Source organism: Canis lupus, chromosome 28 (assembly GCF_011100685.1).
Source record: "Canis lupus familiaris isolate Mischka breed German Shepherd chromosome 28, alternate assembly UU_Cfam_GSD_1.0, whole genome shotgun sequence".
NCBI classification, from domain to species: Eukaryota; Metazoa; Chordata; class Mammalia; order Carnivora; family Canidae; genus Canis; species Canis lupus.
In genome coordinates, this window is record NC_049249.1 from 10,515,184 (window position 1) to 10,539,348 (window position 24,165).

The 24,165-nt window shown below is 46.5% G+C and overlaps 2 protein-coding genes across 12 annotated transcripts in view; one reads left to right on the top strand and one right to left on the bottom strand.

The window, feature by feature from the left end:
• The window catches only part of LCOR (ligand dependent nuclear receptor corepressor), a 153,030-nt gene extending 137,853 nt beyond the window's left edge, over positions 1-15,177 (top strand). For all 11 annotated transcript variants that reach the window (XM_038578392.1, XM_038578396.1, XM_038578393.1 and 8 more), the window contains one exon: positions 439-15,177. In XM_038578392.1, the coding sequence (XP_038434320.1) occupies positions 439-4,768 (4,330 nt within the window). In that variant the 3' untranslated portion in view covers positions 4,769-15,177. The remainder of the gene's footprint in view (positions 1-438) is intronic.
• A 5,732-nt stretch (positions 15,178-20,909) lies between these two features.
• Positions 20,910-24,165, bottom strand: part of SLIT1 (slit guidance ligand 1) — a 167,430-nt gene continuing 164,174 nt past the window's right edge. Inside the window, exons 34-37 of the mRNA XM_038578405.1 lie at positions 23,878-24,032; positions 22,530-22,818; positions 21,977-22,188; positions 20,910-21,202 (exon numbers count right to left, since the gene is read on the bottom strand). Coding sequence (XP_038434333.1) covers positions 20,964-21,202; positions 21,977-22,188; positions 22,530-22,818; positions 23,878-24,032 — 895 coding nt within the window. The 3' untranslated portion in view covers positions 20,910-20,963. The remainder of the gene's footprint in view (positions 21,203-21,976; positions 22,189-22,529; positions 22,819-23,877; positions 24,033-24,165) is intronic.

Genomic DNA, 24,165 nt, shown 5'->3' on the forward strand with positions numbered 1-24,165 from the left:
CCTCTCTGTGTGTGTGTGTTTCTCATGAATAAATAAATAAAATCTTTAAAAAAAAAAAAAGAAAGAAAAAAGGAATATTCAGGCCTAAAGCAAAAGCATATATTGACTAACTGGAGTTAATAATGTATCCAAAATTTTATTTTCTGAAAAATTCTTCTCAATGATATTTCTTCTCTATAAGATAAAAATTATTGTGAATGATCACAAGTATGAAGGATGTTACTAAAATTTGAGAATCTAACAGGGCTGGCCTTGTATTTTAATTAGGTAAATACTCCTCATTTATTAAATCAAATTTATATGGGCGCTTAGAAGCAGTTTGAGAGTGTCTCTTCATTCTCTTTATAGCATGAGTAATATCTGGTGAGTTTCATAATGTAAAAATATGTTCTTTGGAAAATGACCATACTAATTTCTCCTTTCTCTTTGTCTGTCTAGTGAGAACTCAACAGAGGCTATAGCAGTAGATTCTAACAATCAGTCGAAGTCCCCACTGGAGAAGTTTATGGTCAAACTGTGCACTCATCATCAGAAGCAGTTCATCCGTGTCCTGAACGATCTGTACACTGAATCCCAGCCAGACACTGAGGACCTGCAACCTGATTCTGGAGCAATGGATACATCCACTTGCAATGCTGGCTGTGCCCAGCTAGGAACAAAACATAAGGAAAAGGATGCTGCGTGTCTCGATATGAAGTCTCCTACTTCTGTAGATTTGTTCGTAGACTCATCAGGCTCACACAGCCCTCTACATTTGACAGAACAGGCCCTCAAGGAGCCTCCTCCTGAGTCAAACTCTGTAGATGGAAGAGAGAATGCCTTGACTGTTATCCAGAAAGATTCCTCTGAACTTCCAACCACTAAACCTAATTCTGGTAGTTCAATGGATAGTTCCACTCTGGGATACCTCACTGCATCTAATTCTTCCTCATTAAGCTTCCACCACAACTCTAAGAGCTTGGAGGGGCAAACCACTGGACAGGAGCAAGACACGAATATGAAAATATGTGAGGATGGGAAAGACCATATGCAGAGCTCAGCTTTAGTAGAAAGTCTAATTGCAGTGAAAGTGGCCACTGAGAATAGTGAGGAGAGCAACAGCTGTATTGTTTCTCAAAGAAATTCATTCAAAGCTTTATCAGAAGAGGCTTGGGACTCAGGGTTTATGGAGAATTCACCTAGAACTGCTGACAAAGAGAATGCTTTACTTTGTAGCTCAAAAACATCTATGCGCCAGGAGTTAGAGTCCAGTGAACAAGATTCGAGGCCAAAGCAAGAGAACCATCTTCACTCACTAGGAAGAAATAAGGTGAGTTATCATTTACATCCCAGTGATAAGGGTCAGTTTGATCATTCCAAAGATGGTTGGTTAGCTCCCAGCCCAATGCCAGCTGTACACAAAGCATCCAATGGACATTCACGAACCAAGATGATATCAACCTCCATTAAGACAGCTCGGAAAAGTAAAAGGGCATCAGGGTTGAGGATAAACGATTATGATAACCAGTGTGATGTCGTTTATATCAGTCAGCCAATAACAGAATGCCACTTTGAGAATCAAAGATCAATATTATCTTCACGGAAAACAGCCAGGAAGAGTACTCGAGGATACTTTTTCAATGGTGATTGTTGTGAGCTGCCAACTGTTCGCACACTGGCCAGAAATTTACACTCCCAAGAGAAAGCGGGCTGTTCAACAGTGGAGCCAGAGACAGTGGTCACTCCCAAGCAGACCCTTACACTTTCAGCGCCTGCACCTGTAGTGGATATGCAGGATCCCAGAGAAGACAACCAGGAAGAACCTAGTAAAGAAACAACCTCCCTCAAGGAAGGAGAAGGAGAAGCTTCCTCTGACAAGGAATCTCAAGAGTCTGAGGTTTGCCCCATGACAAATAAACCAAGTCCAAGCAGCTCTCCTAAGTCAGAGGAAATGACAGCCCCCAGCCTGGTGTCTGCTCTACCTGCTCACCTTCCTGAAGAGGACAGGCCAGAAGGCAGCTCCACGGTCTCAATTCCCACTGCAAGTGGGATAGCTTCCCCTGAACAAGACCAACAACAAGTCGAGCTGCTGGGTATCAAGGATGTCAAGGAGGGGACTCTTATCCAAGATGGTCACCTGGTTTCCTCTACTGAGAACATTTCTGAGGGAGGCAGTGAAGATGTTGTTTCTAGGCCTCATTCTTCTCCTGAAGAAGCCAATAGAGAGGAAGATCCTCCATGCTCAGAAAGTCCCCCAGTGGGCCCAGAGCCTCCTCTGAGCCTGGGGAAAGCTGAAGACAACCAAAGCATCAGTACTGAGGCCACAACTAAAGACACTCAGGAGCTAGATACTGACCCACTCTTGAAGGAAAGCAGCACTTTTACTAATGAAAACCCCAGTGAAATTGAGGACAGTGAGGCAGCAGGTGGTACAGGAAAATTAGAGGGACAGGGCAGTGACATAAAACATTCTTCAGAAAAAGATGTATGCGATCAAAACATTGACTCACCTGAAGAGAATGTGGACAAGAAGAAAAAAGGTAAAAAAACTCCTGAAGCCTCTGACAGGTGCCTAAGGAGTCAGCTTTCAGATCCCTCCTCTGTCGATAGGTGCCTAAGAAGTCAAAGTTCAGATTCTTCCTCTGCTTGTCCTGAGATCAAGGTTTCCAAAAATCCTGGTACAAAACGTTCTAAAAAAGAAGGGTGCCCTGGTGAGATGGCACCTGAGAGCCTTCTGGCTGACAGTTTCCATACAAAAGGTCTGGAGGATACTGAAAACCCAGATGTCAATGAAAATCCTTATGAGAAAGATGCTGAGCAGGAGGGTGAAGGAGGTGGGATCATCACCAGGCAGACTTTTAAGAACATGCTAGCAAAACAAGTGAAGGGGGAAGAAGGAGATATTTTTCCTAGCAGTGATCCTATATCCACAGTTGGCCAGCCCCTGCCTGGAGAGAGACTGGAAATTTATGTTCAGTCTAAGTTAGGTGAGAAAAATGCTCATGACCCCTCAGAAAGTATTCCTTATACCTTCCCAGAACAATCAAAAGAGAAGCCAGAACCAATTCCTGCACAAGATACGGAGGAGGTTGTGAATGAGGTAGGCACTGCAAACACCCAGGATAAAGATGACAATAGTGACGCACCATCCAGTGCACTTGGGTTGTCAAGCAGTGGAAGTGGTGATACTGCTGGGCCCCCCAAATGGGTACCAAGGCTTACAAGACTGACCTCTTCGACCTATAACCTAAGACACGCTCATTCTCTGGACTCCTTGGATACTGCAAAAGTGACTTCAGAAAAGGAAGCAGCACAAGGAAACCCAATGCCAAAGGAAAATGAAGCTTCAGAGAGTGGAGATCCCTTAGATGATGACGATGTGGACACGGTGGTAGATGACCAGCCAAAGTTTGTGGAATGGTGTGCAGAGGAGGAGAACCAAGAGCTTATTGCCAACTTCAATGCCCAGTACATGAGAGTTCAGAAAGGCTGGATTCAGTTGGAAAAAGAAGCACAGCCAACACCAAGATCAAGGAACAAGTCAGATAAACTGAAGGAGATTTGGAAAAGCAAGAAAAGGTCACGGAAATGTAGGGGTTCGTTGGAGGTTCAAAAGTTTTCTCCTGTTCAGATGCTGTTTATGACACACTTTAAGTTATCTAATGTTTGCAAATGGTTCTTAGAAACAACTGAAACCCGGTCTCTGGTGATCGTGAAGAAGCTCAATACTCGTCTTCCAGGAGACATCCCCCCTGTCAAGCATTCTCTTCAGAAGTACTCTCCTTCCAGCCTGTACCCCAGTTCACTACAGGCTGAGCGCTTGAAAAAACACTTGAAGAAATTTCCTGGAGCTACTCCTGCTAGGAACAATTGGAAAACACAGAAGCTCTGGGCTAAATTTCGAGAAAATCCTGATCAAGTGGAGCCAGAGGATGGCAGTGATGTCAGCCTCAGCCTCAATTCTGAAGACAGCATAGAGGAAGTCAAGGAAGGTCGAAATAGCCATCCTCCTACAAACTCGCCTACTCCAGCAAGTACCCGGATCCTCAGAAAATATTCCAATATTCGAGGAAAGCTCAGAGCCCAGCAATGCTTAATCAAAAACGAGAAAATGGAAAGCCCATTTGGACAGCCTGTGGAAAGTAAACAGAGCTGTAAGAGTGTATGCATCAATCCTTTGATGTCCCCCAAGCTTGCCCTGCAAGTGGATGCAGATGGGTTTCCCATTAAGCCCAAGAGTACTGATGGAATGAAGGGAAAGAAAGGGAAGCATGTGTCAGAAATCTTACCCAAAGCAGAAGTGCAGAATAAACGCAAGAGGACAGAGAGCAGCACTCAGGACAGGAAGGACAAGGGGCCTGTGGTGAAAGCCAGCAAAGAAAAGCATCCTGATGGATCCACCAAAACCCCTGCAGCCAAGAAGCCAGCTGCAAGGGACAGAGTCAGCCAACTGCCCAAAAAGACATCCTTGAAAGAGAATAAAGTGAAGATCCCTAAAAAGTCTCCTGGGAAGAACTGCCCTCCCTCCAGGAGGGAAAAAGAGAATACAAGCAAAAGACCCACCCAGCCCACTGCCTCGGAGACAGGGACAAAACCTGCAAAGCAAAAGGGGGTAGGTGAATCCTCTTCCAGGCCACAAAAAGCCACCAACAGGAGGCAGAGCAGTGGAAAGACTCGGGCCAGACCCTTGACAAAAACCCCTGAGAGCAGTGCAGCCCAGAGAAAGCGAAAGCTGAAGGCAAAGCTGGACTCTTCTCATGGCAAACGGAGACGGCTAGATGCAAAGTGATCACAAGGCTGGCAGCCACGAGTTAAACTGTCCTACAGAAGTAACCCTTCATTTTGCATTAATTAAATCTGCTTTTATAAGCTTATCCAGCCTTTCAAATCTGCAGTTAATGAAGAACACCACAATTGAAGATGTCAGAAAATGCACCTCAGATGGAGAAGGGAACTTGCAGAGTCTTTCTCTGAGGCTGAGTAAGGGAAGTTATATATTATATTCTGGTTGTTCCTTGGGTTTTAAACTTGGAACCAAGCAGTTTTAGTTTTTAAAAGTACAGTGCCTTATTTATCCTTTTTGTTTTTAAATTTTACAAAAGCTAAAAAGCTGATCTATGTGATTAAAGGCTTGTATTTTATACTTGATGCACAAGCACTTGTACTGTAGCCGAGAAGACCACCATCATGCACATAAAAGTAGCTTTTCAGCAGCCACCCTGCAGTGTCTGTACATGAACAGATGCTCATCTTTGCAAACCCTAGCAGTGAACTTCCCTCTCTATCTTGTTTGTTTAAAAGATATTCGAAAGCTAAACCAAATCATTTTTATGGTATGTGGAGAATGCAGAGGGAATTTATGATTATTATGAAAGATGAATATTTCTGTTACCCTTTTTAAAAAATCATATTCATTATTGGTCACTCCTCTCACTTTTGATCCTTTGTCATTTAGAAAATGTATTCTAAATTACATGCCCATGGGACAAAAGATGTGTCACAAGATGTTAATATTGGGTTATGATCTCTAAAAATTATTTACACCCCCTCAGGTGATTTGCATTACTGACTCTTACCATCCTTTTCATTTTTGGCCTTGCTAGCATTCTAACGAGGTTTTCACCTGACTTTAGAGGGAAAAAAAATACAGGATTTTTTTTTTTCATCTTGTGACTGTAACTTGACATTTAGGATGAGAGTGGCTGTTCTAATATTCTTTCTTACCCTGAAAACTTCCATATTCAAAGAAAGCCGTTATTTCCAGTAATAGAAAAGTTTAAGAGTTTGTGTGTACATGTGCATTTGGGTGCATTTGCCTGTGGTTATTAGCCACAGATGTCTCCCAGCCCCAGTTCTACAGTAAAATTCTTTCTTCCCCATGCAGTGAGCTGGGTAATTAGCACAGGTCAGATGGTTTAAATGTGGCCCAGGGTCTCTATGAGTATCCCCAAAACCAGTTGGGCACCAGGCTCAGAAAGGTCTAAACAGCACAGTTATATTAAGGTCAGAGCAGCCTTGCGGTGGAGGAAACAGCTCCAGCGTCTCCTTGTGGGCCCACACCCATCCTCTCACCTGGAGCTCATGTTCTGTTGGCATATCCCAATGTGAATGTACATGCTTAAAGTGGGTATTAGCATTCTGATTGATTAGCACCATACTGATAGTTAATGCTTGTAGTAGCACTCCTGCCTCTGTCATGTCAGGTTCTGTTTCATGGCTCAAAAGTGAGAGCTGCAGTGTTTGTAACTAATGTTTGCCTTTCCTGAGTGACACCTGAGGTGGTTGCATTGGTTTTACCTTGGTGCCTATAACATTGCTCCATTATAACATAGTGTGTACTCAATATTTCCACTGGGCCACTCTACACAAAAGGCTTGGTTGTTAATGCTTCAACCAACTTCTCTAATGTGCTCTGTCACAGAAGTAGGCTTGTATGGACAGGTGCTACTCTGTCCTTTTATTAAAAATTTTCCATTTAGATTGTTCAGATCTGTTTAGGTAAACCCAGATGAACTTTTTTCATGCATAGTTTGATCAAGTCATGATAAAAACAGGCCTTCTTCCCATTTTGTTAAAGGTTTGCTATATATAATGAGAACTTCTGCTGACTGGATAGGACTGGAGAGAAACATTTGATTCATGGGAAATGGAGAAGTGTTGAATTTCATAGACAGTGAAGCTGTCTTCAATGAAGCCTTGACTCCCCCCCCCCCCCCCCCCCCGCAATGTCTCCTCTATCCCATGAGTCTCTTTTTTTTTGTTTGAATATCTTTGACTTTGGCCGTTCAGGAGCTACCTATATTAATGAGACTGCTGAGTGTGTATGCTGGGCAGCCCCCTTTCTCAGCATTAAGTTGCACAGAAGCATTAGTATGTTTTGAGTAGGTTCAGTTAATCTCTGAAAAGTGGTTTTGAAGTTTTAAAAAAAAAATATTTTCATAGAGTCGTCACTGGATACTGTTTTTGTGGTGACTTCAACAGCAGAGGTTTGCCGATGTCACGTGTGCTGACTCCTGCACATATGTTGCAGGCACTCCCCTTAGCTGCATGTAGACTACCTTGTGGTGCTTGGATTAGGTCAGGGAGAGGTGTGAGGCAGTGAACAGGTGGAGCCCATCCAGTTCCAGGTCTATAACTCATCCCGTTAATTTTCTAAGTTCTTTTTCATTTTAAAGAGCTTACTTCAAGATTATAGCCTTTCTCCCATTTTAGGCAGTATTTAAGAAAAGGTAGCAATGTGTATGCATTTTTTTTTATACATCTTTAAAATCAACTTACATTTTATTGTAGTAACAACACTCCCATAGACTGGGATTCTACATAATTAGAACACTTACAAGTTTAGAAGTATTTTTATACTTGTTAAATCTCATTTTTGCTGATTCAGTTAATTTTGCTAATAGAAGGAAGAAAAAAATATGAACTTGAGGGCTAGCTCTGGAATGCCCTTTTACACTTAGAGCCAGTGCTGGCAAACCGGTCTCCTAGACGCCTCCACGCCAGACTCGCAACTGACTTGTTTCCCCTTGTTTTCCCTGTCTTGCAAAGACCTCCTTTTTATAGCCATCTTCACAGTATGGCTGGCCACCATATGCAAAGGCAGTCTGTCCGACATTCCAGATTCCAAATAAAAAAAAAAATTATGCTCCTGGGCCCATCCTCAGTGCAGTGACTGTCCCAGCATTGGAGCTGAAGTTGCTGACCAGAGAACACTGGTATTACCTCCGAGCTTCTGGGAGAGCTGCAGGATGCCTGGGAAGCAATCACCGAAGCTCTACCATAGCTCTGCAGAGCTGGACCCTCTTTAGGAGACCCAGCTTCTGGCTTCCATTTTCTAGCCCCTGAGGCTCCCTGGGTTTGGGAGGATGACATGGAGACTGCTTCCTGGTCAGGACCCAGAGCCTCACCCATAGCACTCCCTCAGACCCTTAGCAATCTGTAGCACAGCAGGAAGGCTTTATTCTGCTCTTAAAGCTTCCTGCATAGCATGTCATTGGTGTCTGTTAATCTGCAGTTGCCAGTCTCTTGGATCCCTTAGGTAGGCCAATTCTGTTGTATCTGTATTTCATGAAAGATTTCTACACAAGCCTTATCTAAAAAACAATACTCTTAGGCTGTGGGTTTTGTTCTTGTAGTAGTATGGATTGGAGAGGTACAGTTCACCATCCCTTTACAGGCGTGTTACTCCTGACGGGCTCCTCTGTGCATTACTCACCATTCAGATAGGACATCAGTGAAACACATCACTTCAAGACAGTTGCTTTGAACTGAAGTTTGGTTTCTTTCCTGTCTTGTGGTGGATTCTATGGTGAGGGCTAAAGCTGTTGCTTTCCTCTAAGGACAGCAGCCTGCTGATTGAAGGACCTAAGAGCTAATTAGGAAAGGACAGCATACAACACGATGCAGGTGTCACCAATAGCACATCTGGTGGTTGGTTTGTCACTGCACCTGAGACTGTATTGGAATTTCCCAAGGTGCTGGGCTTAGGAGCCACACTCGTTCCTGTTGGTTTCCTATCAACCCACACAAGCTATCTTTTTAACAGACACCCTATCAAGGGTTTGCAGACTATGGGCTGGTCACTCTTTTGTAAATAAAAGTTTATTGGAACATAGCCATGCCCATTTGTTTATGTATTTTCCATGGCTGCTTTCAAACAGGGTGGAGTATCTACGACAGAGACCATATGGCCTACAAAGCCTGAAAGATTTACTGACTGGACTTTTCAGAAAAAGTTTGTTGACCCTCCTTGCTTAAGAAAATAATTCTTTTTCAGGAACAAATTTTGACTTCCCTCCCTTGTCCTCTTCTTCTTTTTCCTCCTTATCTTTCCTCAGTTTTGTTCTTCTTTTACATTTCTTTATTTCTCCTTGCTATGGAAGAGACACCTGAGCTACCGTAGCCTCACGTCTTCCTTCTTGGAGCCTCCCATCACTGTGGCCACAGTGGGGCTGTCTTTAGCCTGAGGAGTTAGACCCCACAGCCAAATACAGCTTCAGATTTCTCAGGATGGCCTGGGCCTCTCAATTCACTCAGTCCTTATCTTAGACCTGACTCTGGCTTCACATCTTGTGTGTTACTGAAGCAAGCCAAGATTTGGTTTTTGTTTTTGTTTTTTTGTTTGTTTTGTTTTTTCAAAATTAGCTGAGAATACTTTAGTTAGAGGTTCAGTTTTCTGAGCCACATGTTTAGATACGGAAAAAGCCTTTTCACAGAAGGGAAACAGAGTCTAGTCACTAACCCAAAGGAAATATTATGTAATGTTTTTGGGCAGCTTCTAGGAAAATAAAAATGTATCAGCACTGATATTTTTTCAGTCACATACTCTCCTTTCAAAATAACTTTATTAAAAGCAAGCCAACAAATAAAAAATAAGGGCTTGCTTTGAACATGCTTTTAGAAAAGAATAGGAAATTGGAGCATATCAGAACCTGAGTGTGACTGAGAAGTTGTAGATTGTACCTTTGGATCAAATCCAGTCAACCTCCAAGCTGTTGGTCTTTCCTCACCCCCACAACTCAAATACAAGCTTCTATACTGTGTCATATCAGTGAAAAAATTTATTTCAGTGGCCCCAGAACAGTGATAGTTTCAGTTCTTTTGAAACAGATTAATTATCATTTTGACTTCTCAGCTGTTAGTTTTTGTCCTCTTATGGCTTGATACCTACTGAAGTACTGGAAACTCTTTCTACAAGTATGAAATCATGTCTCTGTATATCACATTGACAAGGCAGTCCTCATAGCCCAGCAGAAGTATTCTTCCCCAGGCTTGCTCCCAAATTCTTTTGCAGGGAAAAAAATTAAAATAAAAAGATTATTGTATTTAAAACAAGCAGAATTGTGGAAAGCCTTTTGAGGCAACCTTCAATATAGTCCATCCCTTGAAATGTCAAAACAGACTGCTTGTTCTACAGTGGATGGATTGGAAGACTTGAAGGTCTGATCTCTTTCCTTTAAAGATATTAAGTCATACTCAGGCAGAAACCCAGAGCTCTCTGATGCTGCTTCTGACTTAGGGCTTTGCTATGTTGTGCTTGGGGTTCCAGAGCACCACCTGGGGCACTTCTGCAGAGGGTTTGCTTGCTCATGCTTTTGCTCTGGGAACTGCTCACTCAGTTACTTCCATTACCTCCTGTCTGTCTGATCTTCTTTTCCCAGAGTGCTGGTGGTATACGCTCAGTGCTCAGGAGACCTCCTTTGCTTCATTGTTTAGAGGAGCACTTGTGTAGTTCCACCCACCTGGAGAGCACAGTGATACACAGAGGCTTTCTCCCCTGCCTGAGACCAGTCCACTTAACACAAGGTGCTTAGCAGTAGGCAAGGAACATGAAAGTACATATTGCCCATAAGACAGCAACAACAGCAACAAAAAACAGGTGTTTATGGTTTTATAATATGCCAGAGGTTAGAGGAATGCATTTTACCTTTTTTTAAAGGGTTATATATTTTTTAAATGAAAGTAACAGAGACCATATGTAGCTGATCACAGCCTAAAATATAAAATATCCACAACCTGGCTATTTGTAAAAAAGGTTTACCGACCCTTTCAGTATGTCATTCAAGATCAGTTATGTGGACAGTTAGGCACAAATATTGTTCACATAATCCAACCTTGCACCATTTTCTATCCTTTTAGATTTGAGGGTGTCTTGCCTGTTCATCTTGGCACACAGGCTGCTGTTGCACATTATTTCTGAGTATGCTTATGAACTAAAGAAAAAGTATCCCTTTTTGTTGATCTTATCTACTAGGATAAGTAGTTAAAACTAGAATTGCAAAGCCTTTTAAGTCTTCCTCTGTGGCAAACAGATTTAGTAATAGACCTAAAGCCTAGATAGTGCCTCTCCTTGTCAGCACAGGCAGGCTCGTTTTACCCCCTAGAGCCCTCTTTTCTTTTTCGTGTATGGTATATTTGAAGGCTCACTCCTCAAGTTTTGGTCACTACTTGTGAGCATAAATGGCTGGCCTGTACCTGTTTGAACCCTGAATCCAGCCTGGCCATTCTCAGCTCTCTTAAAAACACCAGCATGTTGATGGCACCTTGGTGGCACACCAGCAGCTGTAGACTGAAGAAGCTCAGAGCTCTCTGGCCTGGCTCACCTCAGTCTGAAGAGCCATTCTTGACACCTCACCTCTTCCCTCTTCTGCTTAGGCCACCCAGCCCCCTTTAGGTATCTTCTCTGGGACAGTCTCCCATCTCCCAAGCATGTCACTGGCCATAGCTGTGTCCTACTAGAAACCTCTTTCTCTCCATAACTTTAACTTTCCTTCTGGAATGTAGCCATTGGGTCCAAATGCTCTTCAGTTTATCAACTTTTTCAACCCACTTGTTTTCTGTAATCTGCACCTCATGCTGTCTTGCAGCTGAAGCTGTAGTATTTGAGAGGTAGTTTGTGAGAAAGATGCTATATAAACAAGATCTGCATAATTTTATGTATTTATACCACAGATAGGGATTCGTTTTAGAGCCACTGTAGTTTAAGGGTATTCATTTCACAGTGTTCTAGGAGACTGTGTTGTTGACTGTGGTTTCAAATACATTGTATAATACATAGTTATACACACCACTGTGGGATTTATTTCACTGTGTAAATAGTGATATTTTCCTGTTCAAATGCTTCTATACAAAGTATTTATTTTAACAACAAAAAAACTGTCAAAAGGGCTTTCCAATAAAGTGTTCTTTCTAGCCATCCATTCTCCTCAATTACCATGCTCATCCATTGTACCCCCTCCCCCAAACAACATAGTGAAAGCAGAGGACGCAGCCTTGAAACCCTCACTCTGTTTGGGCATATGCAATGTGGTTTGGGAACCTGAGTGCTTCCCCCACTGTCATCCCATCACAAAACAAAGTGGGTCTCCCATAACGGGTATGGCTGTGCCAGGCATGGCATCAGGGCTTGCTTCAAGCAGCCCACTTTTGCATACACAGTTAATACGTTCCAGCTATCCAACAACCTGTGCAGGGATATGAGCCTTAGTTGTAACCCCAAGGAAATCCAAACCCAAACCTGTGGGATATGGAGAAACCACTGGTTGCCTAAAGTAAGCATTAAGATATATTTTAGTCTTTCTCATGTTTATGAAAGACACACACCCGTTCACAGTCATTAACCATGGGAGAGAGAAGCGTGTTTCCTTCTGCACCTTGACAATACTCACGAGCGCCTCAGCTCTCTCTTCTTCTCCCCTTTCCTCCTCATCCTCCCCCTTTTCCCTGTCTCAGCAAGCATCTGTGCAGATGTGGGCCAGTCCCACCTGTAACCCATGGTTACAGAATGAGACCATCTGTTCTAAGATGTGTGCAGCTTTACTTCTCAGGAGTCTTGGTCTGCAGTTCAGAGCACCCCTTGATGTGATGGAACTGATGGCTCTATGATCACGATCATCTCCCCTGTGCCACATTCCCGGGCACCTCTGAGTCATGTTTCTCATTCCGCCCAGCTGGCTGGCCTGAGAACTGCGGCTCCAGGGCTGCAGAGGGCTTGGGACTGGACACACAGGGGGTTTTGTCCTCCATCTAAACCATAATTTGCATATTTTCTTATGGCCTCCCTTTGTCTTTTCTAACAAATGAGGAGGAAACTTGAACAGTAATGCTGGAGAATGTTTTTTCTAAGATACTATTTGTAAGCAAATTTGATTTTAAGATGAAATGTGAATGGGTAACTGGGTGCCAGGGAATTTAGCACTGAATTAGACAGTCAACACTTTTTTAACCTTTGCAGGAGGAAATAGATTTTGCTCTCATCTAATGTTCACAAGAAGTAATGTTGTAAATAGTTTTTTAAGAATATTTATTATGTGTGCTGTATACAGATTCATGTTCTGAGTGGTGTTGGTCTGCATTGTAGTATTGTAGAAGGATATATTTTGAGCAGTGGACTTACTTTCATAACACAGTTCACACATGGAGAAAGAACAGAAACTAGGTTGAGAGCTGTTTGGGGCATTTGATCTGTAATGCTACATCAATCCAAGCTTTAACTGCCCCCTCTTCTCATCTGGTTATGTTATATATTATATATATTATATATTATGAATATATATAATATATGATAAACTGGTCAGTTCCAGATCTGCAGAGCAGATTTCCAGGTGTTCTTTCTGATGTGTTGCCCATAAGCAATAAGATCCTAGGAAATAACATTTATTCTGGGCTCTGCGTTAGCCCTTGTCTCAGAGGATAGGGTGGGGGTAGAACAGCTCTTGCTAAGACCTCTTGCCTTTGCTGGAGAGGTTGCTGTACTTGAATTTTTGCTTCTGTTTGTCTGCACGCTTCTTTATGTCATACAACTCTAGCAATGGATGAGAAATCTGCCAGCACCAGACACATCAAAAATTGGGCATGGAGATTGAAAAATGATTATTTTTTTTCCCTGAATCTGTAAGGCTTCCAGAATCTAGTTGAGGCAAAGCTCATTTGGCTGTAAACCTAAGAATTTTTTCTATTAGAAATTTAAATTGCTAAAAGTCCTTTGAGTCTGTCTACTCTGCCTTTGAAAGCTAAGTCCATGTCCTGTGATCTTCCTCTGTGCCTGAGTTTGAAATGTCTGGGGTCAAAACGTTTAGATCCAAGCAAGGCAGGCAGTCCCTCTTCCGCGGCTCCTAGCGTGTCCAGTTCCACAGCTTTCTAAGCTGTTGAGCAGCCTCTCCTGTGACCATCCTAAACTTTATGAAAAATACCCCACACCCAAATAACCATGAATAGAATAATGTAGTTTTTTAGCTTTTGGAATTTGTCTTCTCTTTTGTATTTATGATGGTGTTTGGAATTTTTCACTAGTGTTTTTTTAGATTGAAGTGGGTGCATTAGGATAAAGCTTTCCATTGCTGAGCCTGAAAGCCAGCAAGGGGAGAAGTACTGACCTATATTGTGTCATTGGGAAGGTGACTACTTGTGGTGGTGGGAGGGCGGGGAGGGGGCGTTGTAGATTATGTGGGAGTAAAATAGAACTCTGGCCTGAGGCTCCCCAAGTGTTATTACCTTGTAATAAATAATCCCCTTATTAGCCTCACTTAATCTCAATAGAAGCCTGCTGTTTACCCTCAGGGAACAAGTAGTTTTCAAAATTGAGCTCCTCCAAGGTCACTGGCCAGTGCCTATGTGCAGGCCTTGGTTGTCTTTGTGAACTCATGGCATTATTTCCCCATATGCATTATGATACTAAGAAATTCAACCCCAACCTGTATGAAAAGCACAGCCCAGGGTCCTACTTTAGGCTAGAGTTAATGCCTTTCAGGGGCCAGGGGGGCATAGGAGGCCCATGCAATTTAACTGAAGCTCAGGTGCCGTGTTGGGTTTTTATTCTTTTTTAGGCCACAACCCTTCAGAATGAGATTAGGGCAGGGGCTGCTGATCCGGCTGTGGATCCAGGGAGCTCTAAGATGAATCTCTACCGTTCCTTTAAGGTCTTTCTGGTTCCTCCCAGTGTTGTCATTGCCGAGGTCAATCTTGTAGTTGTTCAGATGTGCTCCTTTTTGCTGTCTTGTGAGTCTTAGCCAGTGATCCAGATGCCCAAGGAGAGAGTCTCCAGAGGGCCTAGCCCCTTCCCAGTACCAAGTGTGTGCTCCCAACCTGTGCGAAGGTGGTCTTTCCAAAAGCAGTGAATTGATAAATTCTGCAAATGGTAATCTGGATGATTGGCGTGTATCTCTTGGGCCTGGATTTCCATTATGTTAGTGAGTGTAGGAAAATACTGTGTCTTTAATGGATGAAAAATTCAATGTATGCTGTGAATTTGTTGGTTTGAAACATTGAAAAATTTTCATTAGACAATGTTTACATACCTCACCTGAAGAACCTTTGAGAGTGTATATATGAAATTTAAAAATATATTAAGTTGCTTTAAAACAATATGTATAGCTATAAAAGTTGGAGTTATTTTAACTTTGAATATGTACCGAGTCTCTTAAATATTGAAATCTGTGGACTTTTTGTGCTTCTGTGTTTTACTTTCCTATTAGGCCATGTAGGAAACTGTGTTCTTGTTATTGGTAAAGGGGCCCTCACTGAAATCCAAGCTTGGAAGGATTTCTTTTGTTGTTTCAGATTTTCTTGTTTGGTTTTGAGGGATTGGGGTATGGAGCTAGAGGATGTGTGGGAGGGATTTCTCTAACATTGACATCTATTACATGAGCTTTTTCTAGGCGCTTATTTTATTGCAGCGTATTAAACTTCTTTGATATTAAAGTGTGTTTGTGTAGTTACTGGTGAGGGAACAATGCATGGAAGCCCAGTATTCCACTTGTAGCCCATGGCAAAGTTGAGAAGTTGCCAGAAGGAACCAAAAAGCAATACTTCTTAATCCTTCTGCCTCAGCCACAGAGTTGGGACTCAGAGGAACTTTGTTTGATAGATCTGTGGCCATTTTGTGGGGTATGCGTAACTTCAGGGAAAAGAAAACACTGTGGATGAATCCTTGGGGATTTCTACCCTGGAGTTGGAAAGGTGCCAGTGCTTCATCTTGAGAGGCAGAGAGCAACTGAATCAGGTAAGCCACTGTTGAATTCTGGGAGTGGTATGCAGAGCCACCAGGGAAGGCTGCTCCAGCTCTCCAGAGCCCATATTGGGGCACAGCAGAATGTTGACAGGAAAATCTTTTATTTCCTAGCCTCGTGGCCTGTTTCACTGTATTCTTTCACTTCTGCTGGAGAGGGTCTCTGTAAGCGTCCAGTGGGCCAGTGATTTCATTAATAAGTTCTATGACAGCAGCCATAAACATGCAGAACTATAGCTAGTAAAAATAACCCTGCAGCTGACAGTTGGGCTGCCTCTCTTAATTTATATTTGGAGAATCATCTTGTTCCAGATTAGGACTTTCCATTGTTAAATTTCTTTTCCACCCATAGTCATCCTATGGTAGAATAACGAAAATATGTCTAAAAGGTGCAGACTAGACTGGCTAGAGGTGAGGGGACATCTCTAACTCTGAGAGTGCAAAGCAGTGGGATGATAGAGATGTGTTAGCACCAATCTCAGGAAAACTTGGCAACTCCAGTTGGAAGCCTGGTCATTCTTTCTGTTGCTTCTACGCCCCAGCCAAGCCCTGCTATGTCCATTTCCTTTCCTGGGGACTTCCTTTTACCTGTAAAATTTGCCACTTATTTCTCTTTAACTCAGAGATTATTTTTTTTTTAATTTTTTTTTAATTTATTTATGATAGGCACACAGTGAGAGAGAGAGAGAGGCAGAGACACAGGCAGAGGGAGAAGCAGGCTCCATGCACCGGAAGCCCGACGTGGGATTCGATCCCGGGTCTCCAGGATCGCGCCCTGGGCCAAAGGCAGGCGCCAAACCGCTGCGCCACCCAGGGATCCCCTAACTCAGAGATTATAAACTGGTGGCTCACAGATGTGTTTCATTTAGCTTAGTGTTTTAAAAATTATAAGTATTTACATAAAATTTGGTTTCTGGCTTCTCTTTTAAAACATGATGACAATCTGATAAAGTGACTAACATGGTAAGAATCAGCTGGAGGTCAGTAGATTGGAAAATGTCCCTTTAAGGTCACCATAGTCTCTGTCAGCTACCATTCGTCCCTTTTGACTTAAACAGTAGGGAAATAGGTCTCTTACCTGCTGCTTTATTAGAAGTGGTGATACAAATGATGGGCCAGAAGGGCATGGGCCCACTTGACTTATTTAGGTAACCTAATGGCCAGTTGAGCTTACATCCCTATTTTATTTATTTATTTTTATCTTATTTTTTAAATTATTTATTTATTTATTCATGAGAGACACAGAGAGAGGCAGAGACACAGGCAGAGGGAGAAGCAGACTCCATGCAGAAGCCTGATGCGGGACTCAATTGAAGGACCCTGGCTGGGATCATGCCCTGGACCGAAGGCAGATGCTCAACCACTGAGCCACCCAGGTGTCCCACATCCCTATTTTATTTATTTGTTTTTCTTTTTTATTTATTTTTTTTAAAGATTTTATTTATTTATTCATGAGAGACAGAGAGAGGCGGAGACACAGGGAGAGGGAGAAGCAGGCTCCATGCAGGGAGCCCAATGTGGGATTCGACCCCAGGCCTCCAGGATCACACCCTAGGCTGAAGGCAGCACTAAACCGCTGAGCCACCTGGGCTGCCCCACAATCCCTATTTTAAAACCATTTTCTCCCCTGTACTGGTTCCTTACATTTCCTACTAAATCCCTAATTGCTTTGCTGGCTTTGCAGTTACCATCACTGCCCCCCTTTCAAGGTGACCATGTGCTGTTAAGGTATGACCTAGGCAAACATCATCATGATCTAGTGGGAAATCAGTCTGTAGTACTGGCATCAGAGGAGGGCCAGCTCGGTCCCGTTGGTAGTAGGGACCTTGCCCAGCCTGACTGCCAGGGCCTGGCCTCATCTCACGTAGATGCTCAGGTCATGCATCCTGGAAGACTCCCAAGAGCAATTTTGCAGTCTGAAATTGTAGCAGAACTATTATAGAAGTATATTTGCCTTCTTTCTCCACTGATCCCTATGAACCAACTGTACTGGGGATAGGTTAACCTTACAGGACAGTTTGAGAAGCCCCAGTGCTTTCTGGTCTGTTGCCCTGATGAAACCTCAGAGCCAGGTTAAATGTGGTTGCGGCTCTGTCTACAAACACAAAATTTGGGTGTAGCTGCAGACACTTGAAGGGAAATGAAGCTAAGCAGCCTCCCCAGATCTCCATGTGTGCTATGCCATGTCAGGGTCTGCCACTGCCCTGACATCCCCAGGGAGTTATGACCAAGCTATATCCCTCGAGACTTCCCCTTCCTCCAGGAGGAACCCACCTCCTTTGCCACTTCAGAAGGATCAGAGCGTTCCAAGGGAAGATGTTCTACATGTGCTGCCTCTAAGAGCCATCCCTGAATTGTGGCCAGAGTGTGGACAGCTCAGAAACCCTCAAACCCTGGGAGGGGGCATGTCAGCAGCCATGGGTTCATCCTTGGTGCAGAAAAAGAGATCCACAAGGCAGAACCTGAGCAAAACAATATCATGTTCACATGGAGAACAACAGACAATATCCAACACGTTCTAGAACAATTCTAGGGAAAGGGCAGGTGTGGCTCCCTCACGGGCCTGTTCTAAACCAGTCTCTCTAAAAGAGTGATCCAGACAAGACTACAGAAACCCCTAAACAAAATGTCATAACCACACCACGTCTGAAAAGCAAAATGAGACACCGGATATTGACTTTAACATATAAAAATACTATAACAAAATGAAATACAAATATATATTAGAATCTGTTAAGTATTCTGTATAAAGAGATACTTTCACGGTTAGGCTAATAGCAGGCAAAAAGGAGACGAGTCTGGCCTTTTCCATTTCCTGACACCCTCACAGGGAGCCCGGGGCCGTGGTTGCCAGCAGTGGCAGCAGCAGCCTCCTGACTTGCCCTGCTTGTGTCTCTTCAGTGCGTGTTCGATGGAGAGAGCCAGTGGAGACATCAAAGCGAAGAAAGGTCTTTACTGAAGGGGTGACAAGATACGGAGATGATTTATCAGAGATGAGTTCACCAGAGCCTTCTCCTGGGCCTAAATATGAACAGGCAAGATGAGTGATGATCCAGTTCCTTAGCAGCTTGCAGGTTGGTGGTTAACTTGAGGCAGTGTTGATCCTGGGACACATAGCCCCTTGCTGCCCTTACTCTTGTGGTGAATTCCAATCTTCCGGCTTGACCAAGGGTGAGCATAGGGCAGGCTGGGATGTGGGACGTTGTGGAGGGGTCGGTGGGGGCAGTGGCCAGCTCAGAGGGTACTCCCTGTGTACAAACACCCCGTACTCTGCCCTCCCAACCCCATGGCACTGGGAGTACAGGACTCCTGGCAGCCGTCACCCAATCTGCTGCTGCCTGTCAGTGCCCCTCAAGCTCAGGGAGCCACTTCTATTCCAGGGCAGTGGGGAAAGGTGAGGGCCAAAGGAAGGTAAGTGTCTCAAGGCTGGTGGTCCCAGAATACCTCTCTTCCGTGGAAGGGGTGAGCCAGCTATGCTTGAGCTTTCCTCAGTAGTTCAGCACCTGCCTAGCAGAAATAGTGCTAGAGCTAGTGCTAGAGCTGCTCTCCAGGGTCCCCCAGTGGCCTGCAAACTGTAGGTAAGAAAGGGATGCTGTGCAGCCCTATGAGAAGCCTCCCAAGGCCCAGGCTGCTGTCCATGGAGGGGACGGGCACTGTGGCCTTGCTCAGAACTACAGTAGAGCCCAATCCCTGGTGAAGAACAGATCCAGCCATAAAAACACCTCTGCAGCTGGGCAGGGCAAGATCACCTTCACATTACAGGAGTTCCAGGACTCAAACTCACTGGCCCAAGTCCCAGTGTAGTGGAACATGCCAGGCTTCCTCAGTTGTAAGAGGCTCCAGCCCTCTGCTGCTCAGCATCAAGAGGTCCCTCCTCCCAGTGTCCATAGTGGCTGAGGATACAGGCACAATACCACCTCAGTCACACCACAGCCTGCTCCCCCAACCCTGTCTTCTGTTTGGAGATAGAAAGGGCCAGGAAAGAGATATGCTCACTCCTCTTACCCACTGGGATCCCCTAGGGGCACACACACTTTTGGGGAGACATCTGGGCAGGACAGCATGACCGTCTAGCCAGTTCACTACTTAAGCTCAAATATAAGCTTTCCATGTTTTCCTTCTGCATGGAAAAAGAAGCATTTGTAGTCACGTGGCCACATACTCAATGACTCTTCAAATAGAGTCCTTCCTTGCAAATGCCTAGGGTGAGCAGCTCTAGCCTGGACCAGTGTCTGTGGTTGGAGCCCTTGGCTCATCTCTTCCCAGGCATCGTGGTTACTCCTGTGATGCTCTACGATTAGTTCATGTCTGTCCACATGAGCAGAACACCCACAGTACCCAGCCTGGTTAGGCACATAAATACTTGTTGATGTGATTACTGAAAATGGATCCTCTAACTCCTCCAGCCTCCCTTCTGGAGCCACAGTGGGAGGGTCTGCATTGCTTATACATATGTTCAGTCAAGCCACTTCACATTTGATAGCTGAGGAGACTGAGGCCGGTGGGGAAGAAGTTTGCCCAGAGTGAGAGAGGCACCAGAGGTTTCCTGGTGCCTGGATGGCTGCTCCCTACTGGTCTATGCCGTGAAAGGATCTGAACCCAGTCTCCCTGGGAGGAGACCCCTCCCTGGCTAAGCAGCCTAGTTCAAACCCCCTTGATCCTGTACCCCTGTCAATGGCTTGCCAGTATCTTGTGGCCGGGTATGGGCTGGGATAGCCAAGGACAAATGCCCCTTTGGTGATTATTCAGCTGGAATCAAGAACCAACCTCCCCCCTCCCATGCCACACCATCCTCTCTGGTTTGTTCACCACCCCAAATAGACCCAGTGGGCATTTCCTCCACCTGAGAGCCCCTTCCTTGAAGCGACAATGGTCAACCCATAACTTCAGGATTCAGAGGTCTGGTCCTAAGACTCACCTCTGTCTCCAGCCTCATTCCCCATCAAGCAGTGGCTGCTGTGCTGTCCAGCCCAGGGGGTAAGAGGCAGCCCCTTCCTGGCCAGCAGGAGGGGCCCGTCCCTCAGCAGCCTGGCCTACTGCTAGCGGATGCTACAGCAGCATACAGAGCAGAGTCAGGCTGGCTGCCCCAGGGGAGGCTTCAAGATCACCTGCAGGGGGGTAAGGAGCTTCTGCAGCCAGGGAAAAGCTGGTTTGGGAAGGGGCCAGTCCCTCCTTCAGACCCAAGTAGTAGGCAAGCAGGGGGTGTCACCATTCTGCACTTCTTGGCCTGACCTCAAGCACACATTCATTCAACAAATATTTATTAAGCGCCTATTTGTGCAAGGCACTTCCGGAGGCAGAGGGTGGCCTGCAGCCCGGCCCGCCCCGCCCCCGCCGCCGGCTCCGGGAGGTCGGCCCACCGCTCCCACCGCACGCCGCGGGCCGCCCCGCAGCAGCCACGCCGCCCGCCGCCCGCACCGACCCGCAGCCCCGCAGCCGTGCCCCGTGCCCGCCTCACCCCTCCCCGTCCAGCCCGGCGCTAGGCGCAGACGGCGCAGCCGCACTTGGTGGGCTTCTCCACCTCCTCGGCAAAAGAGGTCCCGTCGCTGCACTCAAAGGTGAGCTTCCTCCGCTTCAGCCGCAGGCCCTGGCAGCAGCCCTGACCTGGGCAGGAGCCCCGGCACTCCACCCACGACAGCGGGCGCGTGGTCTGGCAGATGGCATAGCCCCTCTGGACCTGGTGAAAGTCCCGGACAGGGTCCCCCCGGCACTCGGACTCTGGATAGGACAGACACCAAGAGAAGGCCTCAGGGCACACCCGTGGGCCAGCGCTGGCCCAGGGGGAAGGCAGGAGGCGGAGAGGCAGCATCCAAGGACCAGGGCCTCTAGTGCTCAGACTCCACCTCCGTCCCCACCAGACATGCACATGCACAGGCTTCCTCCTGGGCCCATGGTCCAGTGAGTATGAAGGAAGAACTTTCTAGCTGCCGGGACCCTCCAGGACAGATGGAGCTGCCAGGTAAGTGGGCTCCGAGCAGAGGAGGCTGGGAAGGCAAACACAATAGAGAAGGAATGTGTGCCAGGACGTGGGGGGGGAGGCGCCTAGGGGACCCAGAAGGCTTGAGTTCTGGACTTCAGCTTCCCTCTGCCTAGCCTCAGCAGTCTCCAGCCCAGCAGAAGCATCTTGGTCACATGGGCCTGGGAAAGAGTTCCGTAACCCTCAGACTTCCTGCTGCTCCCGGTGTCCCAAGGTAATGGGGCCAAGAGGTGGAGGTTCAGGCAGGAGCTGTTACCCTGGGCAGTCCCTTCTGTAAGGGGAGACCCCAGTCAGGAGGCAGCACTGGCCCCAGATAAGGGGGCTTCAGGGCAAGCTGGGCCATTTGTATGGAAGTGGGGCACAAAGTCCAGAGGGTAGGGGGTACCACAGCCCAATAGCAGTCCAGGGTACAGGAGAGGGGAGGGGGCACAGAGGGGTTGCCAAGCTTGGAGGAGGAAAAGTCAAGTCACTACTGCAGGTTGTGGAGAGGGCATGTCAGGAGGGGGGCCCCTGACCTTGCTCACACAGCTCGCCCGAAAAACCGGGGTCACACACACAGTGTGCCCCCTTGGTGGCCAAGACCTGGCAGTGGCCATGTAGGCACTGCAGGCCCCCACAAGGATCTGCAGGTGCCCTCGCCTGGTTGCACAAAGCCCCCGAGTACCCATCCTGGCACTGGCAGCTGTAGGAAAGAGCGTCGAGGGGCACACATTTTCCGTGGACACACCTGGAGGGGACAGAGAAAAGGTACTGTGAGAATAGGCTGGAGCCAGTCTAATCCTACACAATCCCAGCCTTGGCATCATGGGATTCTGCTCTGTTCCCAAGAGCAAAAGGGAGCAAAATGTGACACTGTTCCCTAGGGACCTCCTCCTGTTAATAAAAACTGAAAACTAGAAAAAAAAAGTAAAACCCTGTGGTGGGCCACATGTTCTAGTTTGGGGATTTAAAAATACAATCCATGCAGCAGCCTGGGGATAGGAGCTTATAGGGAAAGGTAAGGAACCTACAGGTGGACGGTGGGGGTGGGGGGGGTGTGAGGGCTCCTTGAACCCAGTCCATGCTCACTTGTGGCCATGGCAGGGGCCATCGGCTGGCTGGTCACAGTGTAGGCCCCCCCAGCCGGCCTCACAATGGCACACAGGCCCCGGGGTGGCATTGGGCTGGCAGATGCCATGCAGGCAGTAGAGCTTTCGGCAGGGCTCACAGCCTGGCACCACGCCTGGCTTCATCCGCGTCTTAGTGAAGTCCTGCAGCTCATTGTTGATGTATAGGTTTCGGATGCAACCGTGGAAGCTGGTGCCGTTGAGGATCTGCCACAGGCGGAAGGCGGCTGAGTTCACATCCACTGGCATCCCTGGGGTGGGCAGGATGGGGCAGAGCTGGGCCGGGTCAGGCTCAGACCATGCCTCGCACTCACCGCTGAGGTCCACTGGGCAACTGCACAGTGTTTCCTCCCACCCTCAGCCTCTGTTCTATCTCTGCAACCCTGGGCCAAGGTCCTTTGCCACCTTGGAGGGTCCAAATTCCTTTCCCAGAAGAAATAGAAAAGCAGCCCCCTCTATGACCACAGCCCAGGGGCGCCAGGCCTAGCAGCCACCAGCTGACAAAGGAAGCCCTGGGTACCTAAGGTCTGGCTGCCCTCACCCAAGGCTCCTTCATGCCCTGTGGGACACCAGCACTTACCTCCTTACTTCAAAAGCAGAAAAGGCCTAAAACTAATGTGTATGCCACTTTGTCACCTGCTTTTGTGGTCATCACAGCAACCCTCTGAGGTCAGGGTGGCTAAACCCCATCTGGTGCTCAGCGACTTGCCCAAAGTTGTACAACTAATAAACCACAGATCTGTGATTAGAACCAACGGTTCTCTCCACACCTGCCCAAAGTCTCGCCATGGTGCACTGCGGCACGGAGAAAGCCCCACTATTGCGGAAACCTGACTTGTCTGGGCCTGGAAATGTTTGCAGGTGGTAGACAAGGTCACTTAGCTTGCAAAGCATGTAAAGCCAGCTGGGAGGTCCCCCATGTCTGGGCCTCTTACAGCAGGCTCTGGGCCTCTGAGAGCTCCAAGACTAGGAACAGACCCTGAATACTTGGCAAGGCCCTTCTGGCCCAAAGCCAAGAGGAAAGGTGCCCACTTTGGAAGACAGCTGGGAAAGCTCCAGGTTCCCCTCAAGACCAGGCCACAGACAACCCAGGTACGCATCCTTCTTGGTCAGCTTGGGCTCCAGGCTGGGTAGGACAATCCACCAGTGGCTTAGAATACCCCCTCAATCCAGTGGCTGGGGCACTAGCCCTCCTGGCAAGCCTTAGGCTGGAGAGCAACAGATGCCCCACCTGAAATGGCTGTCTCCATCACCTGATGGGGAGGCCTGGGGAGAGCCAGCCACAGCCTTTATCTGGGCCAGGTCCTTACCTCCCACGTAGAGGGGAGCTTCGCTGTTTAGTGTGTAGTGTTTGCCAAAATTGTCCATGGTCATGGGACTGCCTCCATCAATGGAGAGATTCACCATCTGGTCAAAGGTGACCAGCTCAACGGTGTGGAACTGTCCATCATTGATCGTCTCGGCACTGGAAGAAGATGGGGTGTCCCCACCCCAGGGAATGGGCTTTAATTCGGCCCATCTCTGCCTGGTCCCTTCCCTAGAAAGGCCACTGATGCAGCAGCTGCTTCCCAGGAAATAACATCTCTAAGGAAGGAGGG